Source organism: Aulostomus chinensis, chromosome 12 (genome assembly GCF_037954235.1).
Source record: "Aulostomus chinensis isolate RoL2024-O1b breed Wild chromosome 12, RoL_Achi_v1.0, whole genome shotgun sequence".
Classification (NCBI taxonomy): Eukaryota; Metazoa; Chordata; class Actinopteri; order Syngnathiformes; family Aulostomidae; genus Aulostomus; species Aulostomus chinensis.
Window position 1 is genome coordinate 8,190,908 of NC_141331.1, and position 13,900 is coordinate 8,204,807.

Below are 13,900 nucleotides of genomic sequence, written 5' to 3' on the forward strand. Positions count from 1 at the left end.
AGGCGTCAGTAGTTTGTAAATTTGCTTCAAAGGCAACATTTGAGAAATCATGCTAATTTATCACCGTAACTTAAATGTGTATCACTTGTCGATTCGAAAAAAACACATTAATTGTAAGTACTTGTACAAATTTCACACGCTTTCACCGTATTTTTACAAGTACCCCCCTGGATTGTAAAGTGGTACAGCGCTATCCAATTTTCCCAGTCGCTTTAATGTACGTCGGTCAAAGTGCAGAGGGAGAGTATGTACTTGTTAAATACATCTTCACATTACGTAAATTGTCTCAGACATGTGTTTCTTCACAGTTAAATGCAGACAACAAATCACAAGAAGTTATATTTACCCAAACCTTTCTTACTGTAAAAGTGTTTTGTGACTAACTACTTTTTTTTTGTCTTCGTGAGCCTCCTAGCAGTTCTAGTTGACCAATAACAATGTGGAAGTTGTTTTTAGTGTTTTTACATATATTACTCTGTTTGGTTTATCGTGTATGCAAGATTAGTTCTGTCAAAACAAGCCACAGTCTCCTGAAAATCCTACTTGCTGGTGTTAGGAAGCCGACGTTTACATGGAGCCCTTGAAGACAGCACAAGTGTGAGAACCCATAGCTGTTTGAGCGACGGGCGCCCCCTAACTACCAGACCTCGACACTATTACAGCCCCATGGAGGAGAGGAGGAGGCCTGGGGAAGATGCTGCCAACCATCCGTCGTCAACGACCTCAGTCAGTGACAGCAGCTTGATCATGGAGTAACATCGAAACGATCCGGTGTAAGGTAGTCATCTTTAGACTCTGTTTGGGCCGTTCGGGATGATGATGGCGTCCGGGTGCACAGAGCAAGCCGTGCAGGCGTTCCTAATGGAGAGAGGAGGGAGGGTCCAACAGATGGAGCTGATCGATCATTTCTTATCAACTGGGGGGGTAAATGACCCATCGAATGAGGAGGTGGACCGCGAGGCGCTGAAACGCATCGTGGACACCGTCGGTGTCGTGAAGGTGGAGGACGGTGTGAAATTTGTGTGCCTAAACAGAGCGGAATCGGTGATGCGCGCGGACGCTGAAAGCCACAATCACGCGGAGTGCAACGGTGATATCCAGGAGGCACCGGACAACAGCTGTGTCAACGGGAACCCTGACGACAGAGACCAAACAGGTGAGTGATTGGCGTCCGTGATGCTGATCTTATTTCATTCTCTTGTTTATTTGATGGTTTACTCACAAGTTTTGTTATTAAATCTATTTCTACGTACGTATCTTGACTCATATGTTTGTTATTGCTTTATTTGATTCGATTTTATTTTCCAACGGCAGCCCTCTAAATACTAACGTCTTATTCTCTCATCCTCATGACCGTATCTTAGCATAACAAGACGCTATTTATGCATTCATGTGGGCTTAACATTGAGCGATATTGCTTGCTACCTCTTGTCACACGTGCAAATGTGGTCGCCAGAGCAACCAAAGTAGAGATCAAAATAATACGTCATCGGTATCGGCAGATAATCGTAATTATTAAAACACATCTTGAGTGGTCTGATTCTTGATATTTATATTTTATGTTTTTCTCTTTCTTCTCTCCTTATTAATGTCAGGAAACAACCGTCAATATATTATAGATGGGTCTTTAGAAATTATTTTAAAGAAAAGAAAAACATTACTTTTTCTAATTTATAATATTTTAAAGTGCACGTGTTTTTCAATATGTACAAAAATGTAAATAACAAACCTTATAATATAGACATGGATAAACATAGGCAGTATTGTTAAAGAACAAAGCAAACAATATCATGCATCACTAAACCAAAGAGATGTTTTGCTTTTTTCTTGTTTATTGTGAATAATATAGCAATAAATTGAGCATTTGTAATAAAAATCAAACTTTTTCTCACCTTTCTCCTCTGCTAATAATTTTGTGTCCTGTCACATTTATCTCGGGGCCCTGGATGGGTTTGGGAACCAGAGTTTGAAAACCAGTTAGGCCATGTTGAATAATGCAGTATATGCAAACTGTGGTACAGTATCTGAGCTGGGTAGCCATGAGAAATCAACACATTCAATGGTTTCACAGGAGTTTCGAGCCCACTTGTGACCAATATGGACAATGACAAGCAGCCAAGCGGAGATGAACCTCCTGCAGCGCCCTCCCAGAGTAAGAGCAGCACAGCTACACCCTCTGTTGGAGGAGGGGAGGTGAAGCTAAGGGACAGAAGGAGACGAGAGTCAGCCCCTGTCATCGGGATGCCAGATCTAGACCAGGCCCTTAGAGGAGGGTCTCACAGTCAGCAAGTGAGAGGAGCCCGTAGGGTGTCCAAAGGATCCCAGCGTGCCATGCTGACCAGCTGCCTATCAGAAGACAGTGCCCTGGAAGGCGTGGACCCTGGTCTGGATATCAACACTCCCAAGGGAAGCCGCAGGAACTTCATAGAGCTGATGATGAGCAGTTCTCCTCAGGTAGGTGCGGTGTGCTTGACAGAAATGTTGTTTATGTAGTCAAACTTCTGTCTCTCACATAGGGATTGAATGGTGCAGTCACTCTTACGCTCCCCCCTCTGCAGGTCCGGAGGTCTCTGATCAACCGCGGCCCACGAATCCGGGACTCTGTGAGAAGCGACGGTGACTCTACATCGCTCCTCTCGTCAGCCACAGACGAGGACTGTGCCTCGGTGACCCTGGACCCTCTAGAGCACGAGTGGATGCTGTGCGCCTCAGACGGCCTGTGGGAAAGCCTGCAGCCCCTGCTCGCTGTCGAACCCAGTCTAGTGACCAAGAAAGACTTCGTGACCGGCCTCACCTGCCTTCACTGGGCTGCTAAACAAGGCAAAGCTGAGCTGCTCTCCCAGCTACTGGCCTTTGCCAAGGAGAACGCTGTGCCCGTAAACGTTAACGTCAGATCAAGTGCTGGATACACACCTCTGCATCTGGCGGCCATGCATGGACACACTCAGGTAGGTCGGGCGTCATGTGATATACCAGCTCAAGCAAGCTGTAGGAAATTCTCAGCAAGAAAATTACAGAAAATTATGGAGAAACAAGTACAACTAGATCAGCGTTTCTTGCAAAAAATAAAATGTGAAGCTGCAAACTGCTGAAATCAAATGAAAAATGTAAAAAGCAGGATTAATATTTTGAAAAGTAGAGCATGCAGGAGGGAGCTCTGTTTATCATAGTAGCAAATGGAGCTTTGGATGATGTCATGCGCTCAAACATGAGATTATGTTGACGTGAGGTTGTATGAGGTAGTCATTAATAGTAAGGGTCTAACCACCAGTAGATGCGTGTCAGTGCGTGTTTTCCGTGCAGAGCCCAGAGCAGTGGCAGCAGGCGGGTCTGCAGATTTTATCCAACATAGGAAGCCAACCTAAATAATCAATATCTATTTCTATTGCCTCAGACGGCCTGTCTTTTACCTTTAACCTTAGAGCATATTCCTGCAGGCTGTTCGAGTGGGAAAGTATTGCTAGCTAGCTTAGCCGATAATGCAGCAGAGAAATGTGCAGTACTTGATGTGCTGTGATTGACAGGTGGTCCGAGTGTTGCTGTCAGACTGGGAGGCGGACCCTGAGGCCAGAGACTACAGTGGTAGGCGAGCCATCCAGTACCTGCCTGCACCGGTGGCGGCCGACCTGCAGGAGGAAGGGGTGGTCACCTCTCCTGGAGCTGAGTCAGACAACGAAAACACCATTGGCAGTAGCGGTGGAGGGCGCGGCTGGCGTTTCCCCAGGGTCCTCCAGGGAAATCTGAACCCTCTGCGCCTCCTCAACCCACCAGCGGAGGCAGCAGAGGAGGCGGCTGGGAATGGGAGGACAAAAGGGGGGATGCAGAGGAAGTCATCTCTGAGCAAGCTGAACGCACGGCTGCATCGAGGACGACACCGAACCCAGATCATCCACAGTGCCTCCTTCAGGGACTCGGGGGAGGTTGGAAGAGGTGAGGACCTGCCCAGCAGTCCACTACGCACCCGACCTCTGTCCAACCTGTTTGGATAACACAGCCCTCCTGACTAGCGATGCAAACCAGTCCGACATGTTCCAATTACATAGTCCAGTTTACTCACCTTTTATAAGCTTACAGTTGGTACATTTTTATGACCAAAATTAATGATAATACATCCAATTCTTTTCAATTTTATTTTATTTTTGTTCCTCATATCGCAGGCTTGTGTTGATCACTGAGAGAAGAGCACAGTTCATGTAGCATTTTATTTCACATCACATCACTAATCAAATTAATACCGACATTTAACTGTTTAGATTTTTTTAAACTCGTGGGGTTTTCTACACCATATTGTGTCAGAGGTCAAAGGTCACGTCACGCAAATGTGAAAGACAGGATTATAATAGGTTTTACTTTAGCTTTGACTGTTGATAAAGTGAAGTAATATATTTATACATCTAGTTTTCTAAACATCAACATTTTTGATTGGATGGTACAGATTTTTTTTTAAACATTTCTCTATTACAAATGAATCCTCTTTTTTTATTTTTTAAGTCGTGGAATTTAATATTCAAACTTTTGTAATCACAGAAGTCGTCTGTCTGGGCTGCACCTGCACAGTTGTCATGTTTGCACTTGTCACTTTGAAGTCCATGGAAGGAAACTGCTGAAGCTAAAACCATGAAAGCGTATAGGGAGCTGATTTCATCTAATTCACATACCTTTAAGTATAAAAAGGGTTTGTATTGACAGCATAAAAGTACAAATTGCACAATGTCATATTTTTCCTTTTGTCAATTGACTGTTTTCACCAAAAGCGAGTTTGGAGGGTGCTAGTTGGGCGCACTGATGGTGGTTTTGTAAGGACCCTGATCCGTGTCATGACTGGACTGTTTCAGCCAATACTGTTGATGTTTTACCTCAAATCTGCCTCTCTTTGTTGATCCGCTGCTGCTCTCTCGTGAGGTTGACCCACTACGGATCTGTGATAGCAGATTGTTCTTGTGCTGATATTCAGTTATTTACTAATGAGCCCCAGATTGGCCATCGAGGGAGACCAAGCATGTTTTTGTGCTTTTACGGTTTGATCACTTGGAGGCCGTAACAGGTAACTTCTACACACGAATTGATTCTTTTGAGAGCACAATTTATAACTTGTTCCCATGATTTGATGAATATTTAGCCATGGGATGTAATTACTCGCTACTTCTTCCAACGCTCTGATCAGTTTGTGAGAACAACTTACCTTCTGTTGTCCCTCGCGATGGCCACTCCCGAGGCTAATTTAATCATTTCCATTTCAAAAAAGGATTGTAAACGGTGGAAGATTCACTTTTTTTCACTTCACCATCTCAAATGTCGTCTTTTGACACCGACTGACTTTACAAGTGTGAAGCGACTGAGTTTCGTGGACAACCAGCGTAGCACCGGTCAGTAATTATGCAAAGCAAAAAAACTGTCGTAACACACTGGAACGTATTTGATCTTTTCTAGCAAGCTGGTTTAGCTTTGCATGACCACAATCGTCTTGTGACTTTCGTCTGTGAATGATTACAAATCAAGACCAGACTAAACTGTATCTTTAGCTAAGGTGCACACTGACTGCCACCCCCCACCCTCAAAGTATGTGGACCTGTTATAAAACTCCAGATTATTACATCAATAATATTTCATGAATGTTCCTTTAGGATTTTTGGTTGTAGCCCATGTACTGGATCCTAGGGCTTTGTGTAATTGTCTGGTTTTTGATGTAAAAATGTATTTTACAGATGTATTTGAACTTTTTCAGATGCATGAAAATGTAAATGGTGTTCATTCTAATGTCTACAAGTCATTGTGTCTGTCTTGTTTGTTAGAGACTGTGAAATTATTGTCCTGTATTGTGAGAAAACACAGTTACTGAGCCACGATCGCGTTTTTCCTCGCGTCACATCCTTAAATGTGAAATAAAGCAATATGTGTTTGCATTAACTGGGTCCATTTTATTTTTGATTTTGCAAAACCAAGAAAATAAGCATTCTCTCATGAAGGAGAGTAACGATACAAAAGATTGGCTCCTTGTGTGGAATCCATCCAGAAGGCACCAATGAAGCAGGCTATTTATTCTGTCCTTCCTGTGGACACCAAGTGATTGTCCTTGTCTGTTGGTGCTGAATAATTGATGATCTGATGACCCCCTGTGCCAGCTTTGGTCCAGCATGTACACAATATCCACAGCTTCCTGTCTACGAGCTGACTGTGTAACATTGCACCCCATATAGTTTGTTCATAGATGGTCCTCCTCCTGCACCTGTTGTGTGGGTGTGCGTGTAATTCAGCGTGATCCAGTATGATCTCAAATTCTAATTAAAATTGAAGAGATTAGCTTTTGCGGTTTCCTGGTTGCCGTAGGCCGCCTATCTGTTCGATGACTGCTGATGGGGACAGAGAGGCTGTCTGACTGCAGCTACTGACCTACATACACAGCAGAGGGAGTAATGCCTATTATGTAAATTCCTCTACCATCTTTTCAGGGAAACTGTGCCAACTTTTTTGCCTGGGGCCTCTGCTGTTGAACTAATCCATGTCCCGTCTATCCACATCTCTCTCCCTCATCCCAAACAGTTAGCAGAGCAATACAGGCAGATTTATACAAAGCCTAACTTTTGACTAACAGTCACGACGAGACATCCTCATACAACAAAAGTGCGCTGTCAACTGGAAGCTCTTTTGTTTTTGTGTCACATAGGCTTCAGTCTTGTGTTTTTTTTTGTAATGATTAAATGATAGTAAAGTCGATTAATCACATCACACGGACATTCAAGTAATTGTTTAAGCCATTCTTTTAAACTCCAAAGTGCCAGAGATAATCGGGTCCCTGCTTCTCAAAAGAGAGGATTTTTTGCGGTTTAATAGAATTTCTAAATTTGTCAGCTGAATGTGTTGTATTTTGGAACAACTGGCCCGAGTAATCAAAGACTGTTAAGACCGCATTTTAGGCTCTCACTCAGTGTTTTCAGAGTTGTTTTTCAATTAATTTAGATTCATAATACTACTGAGAAAATACTACAACTAATAATGATAATAAACATAATAGGGTCTTCGCCTGAAGTACCTTCAGGCTCAGGCCCTAATAATATTAAGAAGAGGGTGGCAAGGTGGTGCAGTGGTCAGCACTGTCGCCTCACAGCAAGTAGGTTCCGGGTTCCAGCACCAGCTCGTGCACGGATCTTTCTGTGTGGAGTCACCATGTTCTCCCTGTGCCTGCGTGGGTTCTCTCTGGTACTCCAGCTTCCTCCCACAATCCAATGGATGGATATTAAGAGGAAAAAGAAGACTATCCCACATCAATCCACATGGTGGCGGTGTTCTTGAACAGGACCGCTAGTGTTACGTAATGCTGCACGTCGTTTCTCTCTGAGGTCAAAGTTGACTTCATGCGGAAGTGAGCTGGATTTGATGTTGTCTGCCTTCCTCTCTGCGGTGTTTTGCCTCCCATACGTCTATTTAAGAAGTTTGTTCTCTTTGGGGGTTTTTTTCCCTTCAGCTGGGGGCTAACTGGTGTTAGGTAGGTATTGTTGAAAAGTCTCTTGATAAATGACGGTAGAATAACTACATGCTAGATGTTACGGGAACGCTTCGAGCTAACTAGCGTACAACGAACATTAGCTAGAGACATCGATACCAGTAGCGCTAGCTATTTTTGCTGGAATAGGTGTTACTTAATCCATGTTAATGAGGTTAGTATTGGCCAGAATGTTGTAGATATATCGCAACCATTGTACAGACCACCTATAAATGTTAATAAGCAAAAGACGCCACTGCGTGTTTCCCTCTCGGGATCCAGCGCTAGCTAAAGTGAACTATAACGTCGTTGTGCCTTGCTAATTAGATGTGTTGAAATGTTAGAGAGAGAGATGGCTAAGATTATTCGTCATTCACAACGTGAGTTTATGTTTAGATCGCTTTAAGCTGGTGGTGATGGTGACGTGGGCTAATGCGCAATATTTTCTGATTTAACGAACAATTTTGTGACCGGATTATCTAGCTGAATATGCATTTACGCATTGATGACTATTTCCTAGAAACGTGGCTATAGGGAGTCTGTTTTCATACCTCTGAATGTGATAACCTCTGTAAGGGTTATAAATTGAGTTTATTTCAAGATAGTAGTTTTTCTGTCCAACTTTTCGGCAGCCTCCCAACCTGTCCGCAGCGATGACCACCATTGTCCATGACACTACTGAGGCGGTGTGCCTTTCTGCCGACTACAACATGTACCTCAAACCCATTGCCAAAATGACCATCAGCGTGACCCTTCCTCAGCTCAAGCTGCCAGGCAAAAGCATCTCCAACTGGGAGGTCATGGAGAGAGTCAAGGCCATGGTAGCTCCTGAGCAGTTTTCAGCCCTGCGGATCTCTAAGAGCACCTTGGACTTTATCAGGTTTGAGGGTGAGGTGGAAAACAAAACAGTGGTGAAAAGCTTGTTGGCTCGTCTGGATGGGAAGAGCATCAAACTCAGTGGATTTACTGATGTTCTGAAAGTAAGATGGTTGTTACTATTTAATACAGATCTTGAGGTAGTTATTTTGCTGTTTGCTGCAACCGTAATGTTTCGTTCACCCCACAGGGTAAAGTGAATTTTCCAGATGAGAATAAATAATAAAAATAATGTGAACCAGTTAAAATACAAATGACCCTCTCTGTCTTCAGGTACGTGCAGTAGAGAATAAGATGGACTTCCCTTCGAGACACGACTGGGACTCTTTCTTTCGTGATGCCAAGGACATGAATGAGACATTACCAGGAGAAAGGCCCGACACAATTCACCTGGAAGGACTTCCTTGTCGCTGGTTCAGCCAGAAAGACAGCCAGTATCCAGATCGGCCCTCTGAAGAGGCCCTCATTGCTGTCTTCCAGGCTTTTGGCAAGGTGCTACACCGTTGTGATGTTGTCTCATGAATTTGGAAAAAAATAATGTTCAAGTTGGCTATCATAAAATACAGTAATCTAATTAGCTACTTTTTAATTGTAGGTGCGAAATGTTGACATCCCTATGCTGGATCCTTACCGGGAGGAGATGCTGGACAAGAACTTTAATACATTTAGTTTTGGGGGTCATCTAAACTTTGAGGCCTACGTCCAGTATCAGGAGTACTGCGGCTTCACCAAGGCCATGGACACGCTGCGGGGCATGAAGCTGATGCTGAAGGGAGATGATGGAAAGGCAGTTGCCTGCAACATCAAGGTTCTATTAGTCCCCATTATCTGTGAATCACTCACCGGTAGTAGAAAAAGACTAATTTAAATTTTGAATGCTTGATTGCACCACTAAAATTTTTCTTACCAAGAATGTAGGAATTCATTGACATCTCCTCACATTTTGTAATGCCTTTTTGAATTATGATCATCACAGTATTAAAGCACAGTGCAGCGTTTTAGCAGCTAACGAGCCTTCAACATTATAGATTAGTAACACATTCTGATTTGTTGTCTGAAGAACAACAAGCCACGTGCCATGGGCAGTGTCATTGCAGATGAGCTGGTTGCAGCAAATAAGCCACGTAGCAGCTTTAAGAGCTTTCAGCAGAAAGCTGATCATGGTGGGAGGCTTAATGTGAAATCTAAATGAGGATAGAAGAAGAAAGCAAGTGTCTGCCAAATACAGATGAAGAAATGGAAAAAAAAAATCTTTGTAAAGGTCTTTGTGATCTCTTACCTGAACACTGAAGCCTTCAAAAAAACATTTATTGAGTAGATAATGGTCTTAATAGCAAAGTCAGGATTGTTCGTAACTAACAGGCGGATCATAATTACATTGCCAAACTATCTAACTTCATATCTGTGGTTAATAGAACAGCATCAAGCCGTTGTGTCTATTCTTCATCAATGATTATGATAGAGTCGTCACTTCAGCATCATCTCAGTTTTTAATTTGCTGAAATGTTGAGGATGTCCAGGCAAGTAGTGGAAGTAAACAAAGTTTTATGTGACGATTATTTCAGTGTTCAGCTGGGCAGAGATTACACAGCACAATACAAAATTAAACACGATGGTGTAGGCCTTTGAGTTTCCGCCTGTATGATATATGTATTTTTTGTAATGTGTTAGCATGAATGACCATTTTGAATGTCTATGTCTGAAGCTTGGTTTTTGTTTTTTTTTGTTTTTAATCCAGGTGACCTTTGACACCAGCAAGCATCTGAGCGAGTCGGCTCTGAAGAGGAGGAGCCTTGAGAGGCTGAAGTTAAAGGAGCTGGAGAGGCAGCGAGAGGAGCAAAAGCGACGGGAGAAGGAAGAGGAGGAGCGACGTAAGGAGGAGGAGAGGTATGACAGAAGAAAAGAGAGGAATGGAAACTTGCATGGCATGCATTTACATAAACATGTACGCTGTGACCCCCAACACAGAATTGCTAAATTGCATGTATATGTAATGTCCCTCTGGTCAACAGATCTTCAAAAAATGTCAAACTTTCATTTTACCAGGAAACAGAAGGAGCATGAGGAAGAGGAAAAGGAGAGGAGGAAGGAGGAGAGAATGCGTAAGCGAGAGCAGAAGCTGCAGGAGAGAGAGGAGAGGAGAAACCTGAAGAGGGTGAGGCGACAGCAAGAGGAAGAGCAGAAGAAGCTTCAGATGAAGATCGCTATGGAGGAGAGGAGGCTTCTGCTGGCTCAGCGTAACCTGGAATCTCTACGGCTCATTGCTGAGCTGCTGGCCCGAGCCAAGGTACGCCATATATAGGAAGATCCAGTCAGGGCAACTGATGAAAAGGGCGAGGAGTAGTGCTACTTTAGGGAACACACCCAGTCGTCTTGTACATAATTATACATTTCTGACTTTTATAGCAATACAGAGTTAGTGGATTCTTAAACAATGCAGCAAACATTACACATATTAAGAAAATGCACTATAGAAAGCACTGCGCTGTCTGACCTGATATTTCAACGCTTTTAGGCAAAGAAACTAACTCTCCAAGATGTTTATTATTTTATTATCATACATTGTCTCCTCCTCCTCCACAGGCCCTCAAACAGCAGCAGCAGGAGAAAGAGAGGGCTGAACGTGAAGAGCAGGAAAAGCAGGAGCAGGCCAGACAGAAGGAGGAACTGGCTCGGCTACAGCAGCTGGAGGCCTGCCGACGCAAGCAGGAGGAGGAGCTCCGCAGAGTTGAGGTGGAGAAGGAGCGAGCACTGGAGCTCCAACGTCGGGAGAAGGAGCTGAGGGAGAGGCTGCTCTGCAACCTGTTGAAGAAGAGCAGCGGGAAAACAACAAGAGCTGTCGGTATGCAGGAGCAGGCTGGCCAAGTAGCCGGGGAGGAAGCCTCTGATCCCAGCAGCGATAATGCCTTGATGGGGGTCCTGGGCCGAGTGAATGGAGTGAAGGCAGGTGAAGGCAAAGAGAAACAGGCATCTAGGTCTAGCGGTCACCCTCAAAACAGAGGAGCTGAGGAGAGGAGAGGAGGAGACGACAGGAAGAAGGACAGAGAGGCTAAGAAGGAAGAGATGGTGAGGAGCAGGCACAGCGCTGAACGAGGAAGATACCGGGACCGCTCCCACAGAGAGAGGAGCTCCCACAGCCGAGGGAGGAGGAGGCGCTCCCACAGCAGGAGGAGAAGGAGCACCAGCCGCCCCAGGACCTCCAGTTATCACCGGAGGAGCTACAGTCACCACAGAAACGGAAGACGTAGCCGTAGTCATAGCCATAGCAGCAGGAGCTCAAGCTCCAGCAGGGACCGGAGCAGGAGCAGCAGTGGGAGGAGTTACAGCAGGGGGAGGAGCCACAGGCATAGTCACCGTCGATACAGCAGAGGCAGCTCCAGGAGCAGCAATAAAAGTCGGCACAGGAGGAGCCACAGTCACTACAGCCGAAGATATTGCAGGCACAGCAACAGCAGGGAGAGGAGTCACCCCAGACGACGCTAAACTCACACCTAGGTTCACCTGGTCAACTCTCCATTTACGCCTGATTCTAAAATGGATATTGTGTCCAAAAACTAATTGTGATGCAAGTTTTTGATGCACTGAGACCAGAATACAGCTGGCTCTGTTTGACCACATCTGGAGGTAGTCTGGTTGTCGTAGAACCATCCGTACTGACGCGCTGGAATCTGCAGCCATCGTGTAGTCTTTCTGCTCTGTTTAACGATATGTGAAAACCAGCACGTGTGCATAACTCGTCCACCCACCTGAAGGAATTATTTCCTCCATTATGTAAAATATAAATGCATCGAAAATACAGTTGTATTTTCAGCTTGTTAATTATCCAAATGGGGATCACATTTTCATACCAGGTGTTGGTGGGATGTATGTTTTAGAAGAACAGTGGTTCTCTTCAATTCAGTAATGTGACCAAATGGCTTTTCCTGGTTTAGAAATACTTGTAAAAACAAATAATGCAATTAAGATTTGCAGCTTGTCAACAGCAGCTCCACACTGTCAACGCTGCCTTTACTTTTCTTAGGAGACTTTGTCATTTAATGTGCTGGGATTGAAACTGCAGACGATTTGGATTTGCTGAATGTTCAATGTCGTCAGGTTACGTGTGAAATCGAAGGACACTTGACTGTACGGTTGTGCACTAAAACTCAGATGTGAATTTACAAGATTATTAGTGTGAAAATTGTCAGTTTTAACAAATCACATGTTAAGTCATCTATATTTTTGGGGGGGGGGGGGGGGGATCACAAAGATCAGTTAGCATGACCTTTCAGTCTCATTTAGAACAAAGCTCCCACCAGAACTGCTCCTCCTGGCTGCTGAAGTTAGGGAAGATGTTTTAGGTCACGGACTACTGAACTAAATGACAGCTGTGAAGTTGCCTCAGACCTGCAGATCGACCTTTGTGTTGCTGCCTCAATGATTTCTCGGAAAACTGTTTGAGTGAAGTTGCTGTTGCTGAGAGTAATGGACTCGTCAGGCTAAACAGCAGCAGAGCATTTCGTGATGATCCAATAGTTTACGAAGACTTATTTGCTTTTAGTAAAATCTCCAAATGCTTGAAATGTTTATTTTGACTGAAAAGGAAGAAGAAAAAAAAAAAGGGAGTGCGATCACCTGTGTCGTGATGGCGTGGATGAGCCCTGTATATGAGCCGTGGAGTACCTCTGGCTCGCTGGTCTTCTATACTGGCGACATTCTTGGAACATTTTCAAATCAAGTGTGGGACATAAGGACGCAAATATCGCTTTCCTCTGCGCAGTGAATTGCTGATGCGTTTCTTTAGCCTTACTATTAACGTTGATCTGCTCTTGGCTGGATTTGAGTTGTAGTGTTGTTGACAGTCCTGCATTGAAATTTTTGATTTGTCGGAGTGAAGCCAGTTTGTTCTGTAAGCTGTAGGCTCATGATCTGAAGTGTGTCTTGCATACACCACAAGTCCGTTACAATAAAAAAAAAAAAACAAACAAACAAAACTTGATAAAACATAGAAAGCTTTTTTTGGGGGGGTTTTATGTTGTTACCATGTTGGGAACTATGAGAGTAATGAATGTGTTATTTAACAGCAAAGCGATAGTGCGACCGAGGGCCTGCCTGAGAGTAAAAATATGGTGCAAAACACTGTCAAAGATGAGTTTTAGAAGTGGAACGTTTAACTGTGTAACAAACTTTTATTGTCTGAAGCGACATCGGCGTAGCACAGTACGCTCTGCTGGACAAACAGTGCAAGGAACTCATTTCCAAATTGAATGGAGGTCATTTTCCTGCATTCATAAAAATAAAAGTATTTTAGATCAACTAATATCTGCTGGCCAGTTAATTAGCCACTAAAATATTTACTTTGAAACTGCTGCACCTTCCTGTTTTACTGATGTGTCATAAAGGAATACTTGTATGATTTATTCTGTCATATTCGAAAACATATTTAATTCGGCTTTTTTTTTTATGGTGAGCAAAATTGAACCCCCATGTCGAAATGTTTCTGAAGTTTACGTCATGTCATCCTCTGGGATCCTGGGCGACTCGAAAATGTCTGTCGTTTCACAT

The 13,900-nt window shown here is 43.8% G+C and overlaps 2 protein-coding genes across 2 annotated transcripts; both read left to right on the forward strand.

Annotated features, from left to right (window-relative positions):
• Positions 1-552: 552 nt before the first annotated feature.
• sowahca (sosondowah ankyrin repeat domain family Ca) lies at positions 553-5,882 on the forward strand. The gene is made up of 4 exons (XM_086219886.1): positions 553-1,156; positions 2,072-2,454; positions 2,559-2,948; positions 3,525-5,882. The coding sequence occupies exons 1-4, from the start codon at positions 814-816 to the stop codon at positions 3,987-3,989; spliced, it is 1,581 nt and encodes a 526-aa protein (XP_086076012.1). The 5' UTR covers positions 553-813; the 3' UTR covers positions 3,990-5,882.
• Positions 5,883-7,348: 1,466 nt separating this feature from the next.
• akap17a (A kinase (PRKA) anchor protein 17A) lies at positions 7,349-13,770 on the forward strand. Its single transcript, XM_086219887.1, has 7 exons — positions 7,349-7,483; positions 8,113-8,460; positions 8,630-8,848; positions 8,952-9,164; positions 10,095-10,243; positions 10,403-10,643; positions 10,940-13,770. Exons 2-7 carry the CDS (start codon positions 8,134-8,136, stop codon positions 11,837-11,839), a joined length of 2,049 nt encoding a protein of 682 aa, XP_086076013.1. The 5' UTR covers positions 7,349-7,483; positions 8,113-8,133; the 3' UTR covers positions 11,840-13,770.
• Positions 13,771-13,900: the final 130 nt, after the last annotated feature.

What these genes read in the sequence shown, in the direction of transcription:
- sowahca (XM_086219886.1), top strand. Translation starts at nt 814, where the DNA reads ATGATGATGGCGTCCGGGTGCACAGAGCAAGCCGTGCAGGCGTTCCTA. An exon ending in TGACGACAGAGACCAAACAG is followed by an intron (nt 1,157 to 2,071) that starts GTGAGTGATTGG and finishes ATGGTTTCACAG; the next exon opens with GAGTTTCGAGCCCACTTGTG. An exon ending in TGATGAGCAGTTCTCCTCAG is followed by an intron (nt 2,455 to 2,558) that starts GTAGGTGCGGTG and finishes CCCCCTCTGCAG; the next exon opens with GTCCGGAGGTCTCTGATCAA.
- akap17a (XM_086219887.1), top strand. Translation starts at nt 8,134, where the DNA reads ATGACCACCATTGTCCATGACACTACTGAGGCGGTGTGCCTTTCTGCC. An exon ending in TCTTCCAGGCTTTTGGCAAG is followed by an intron (nt 8,849 to 8,951) that starts GTGCTACACCGT and finishes TTTTAATTGTAG; the next exon opens with GTGCGAAATGTTGACATCCC. An exon ending in CAGTTGCCTGCAACATCAAG is followed by an intron (nt 9,165 to 10,094) that starts GTTCTATTAGTC and finishes TTTTTAATCCAG; the next exon opens with GTGACCTTTGACACCAGCAA.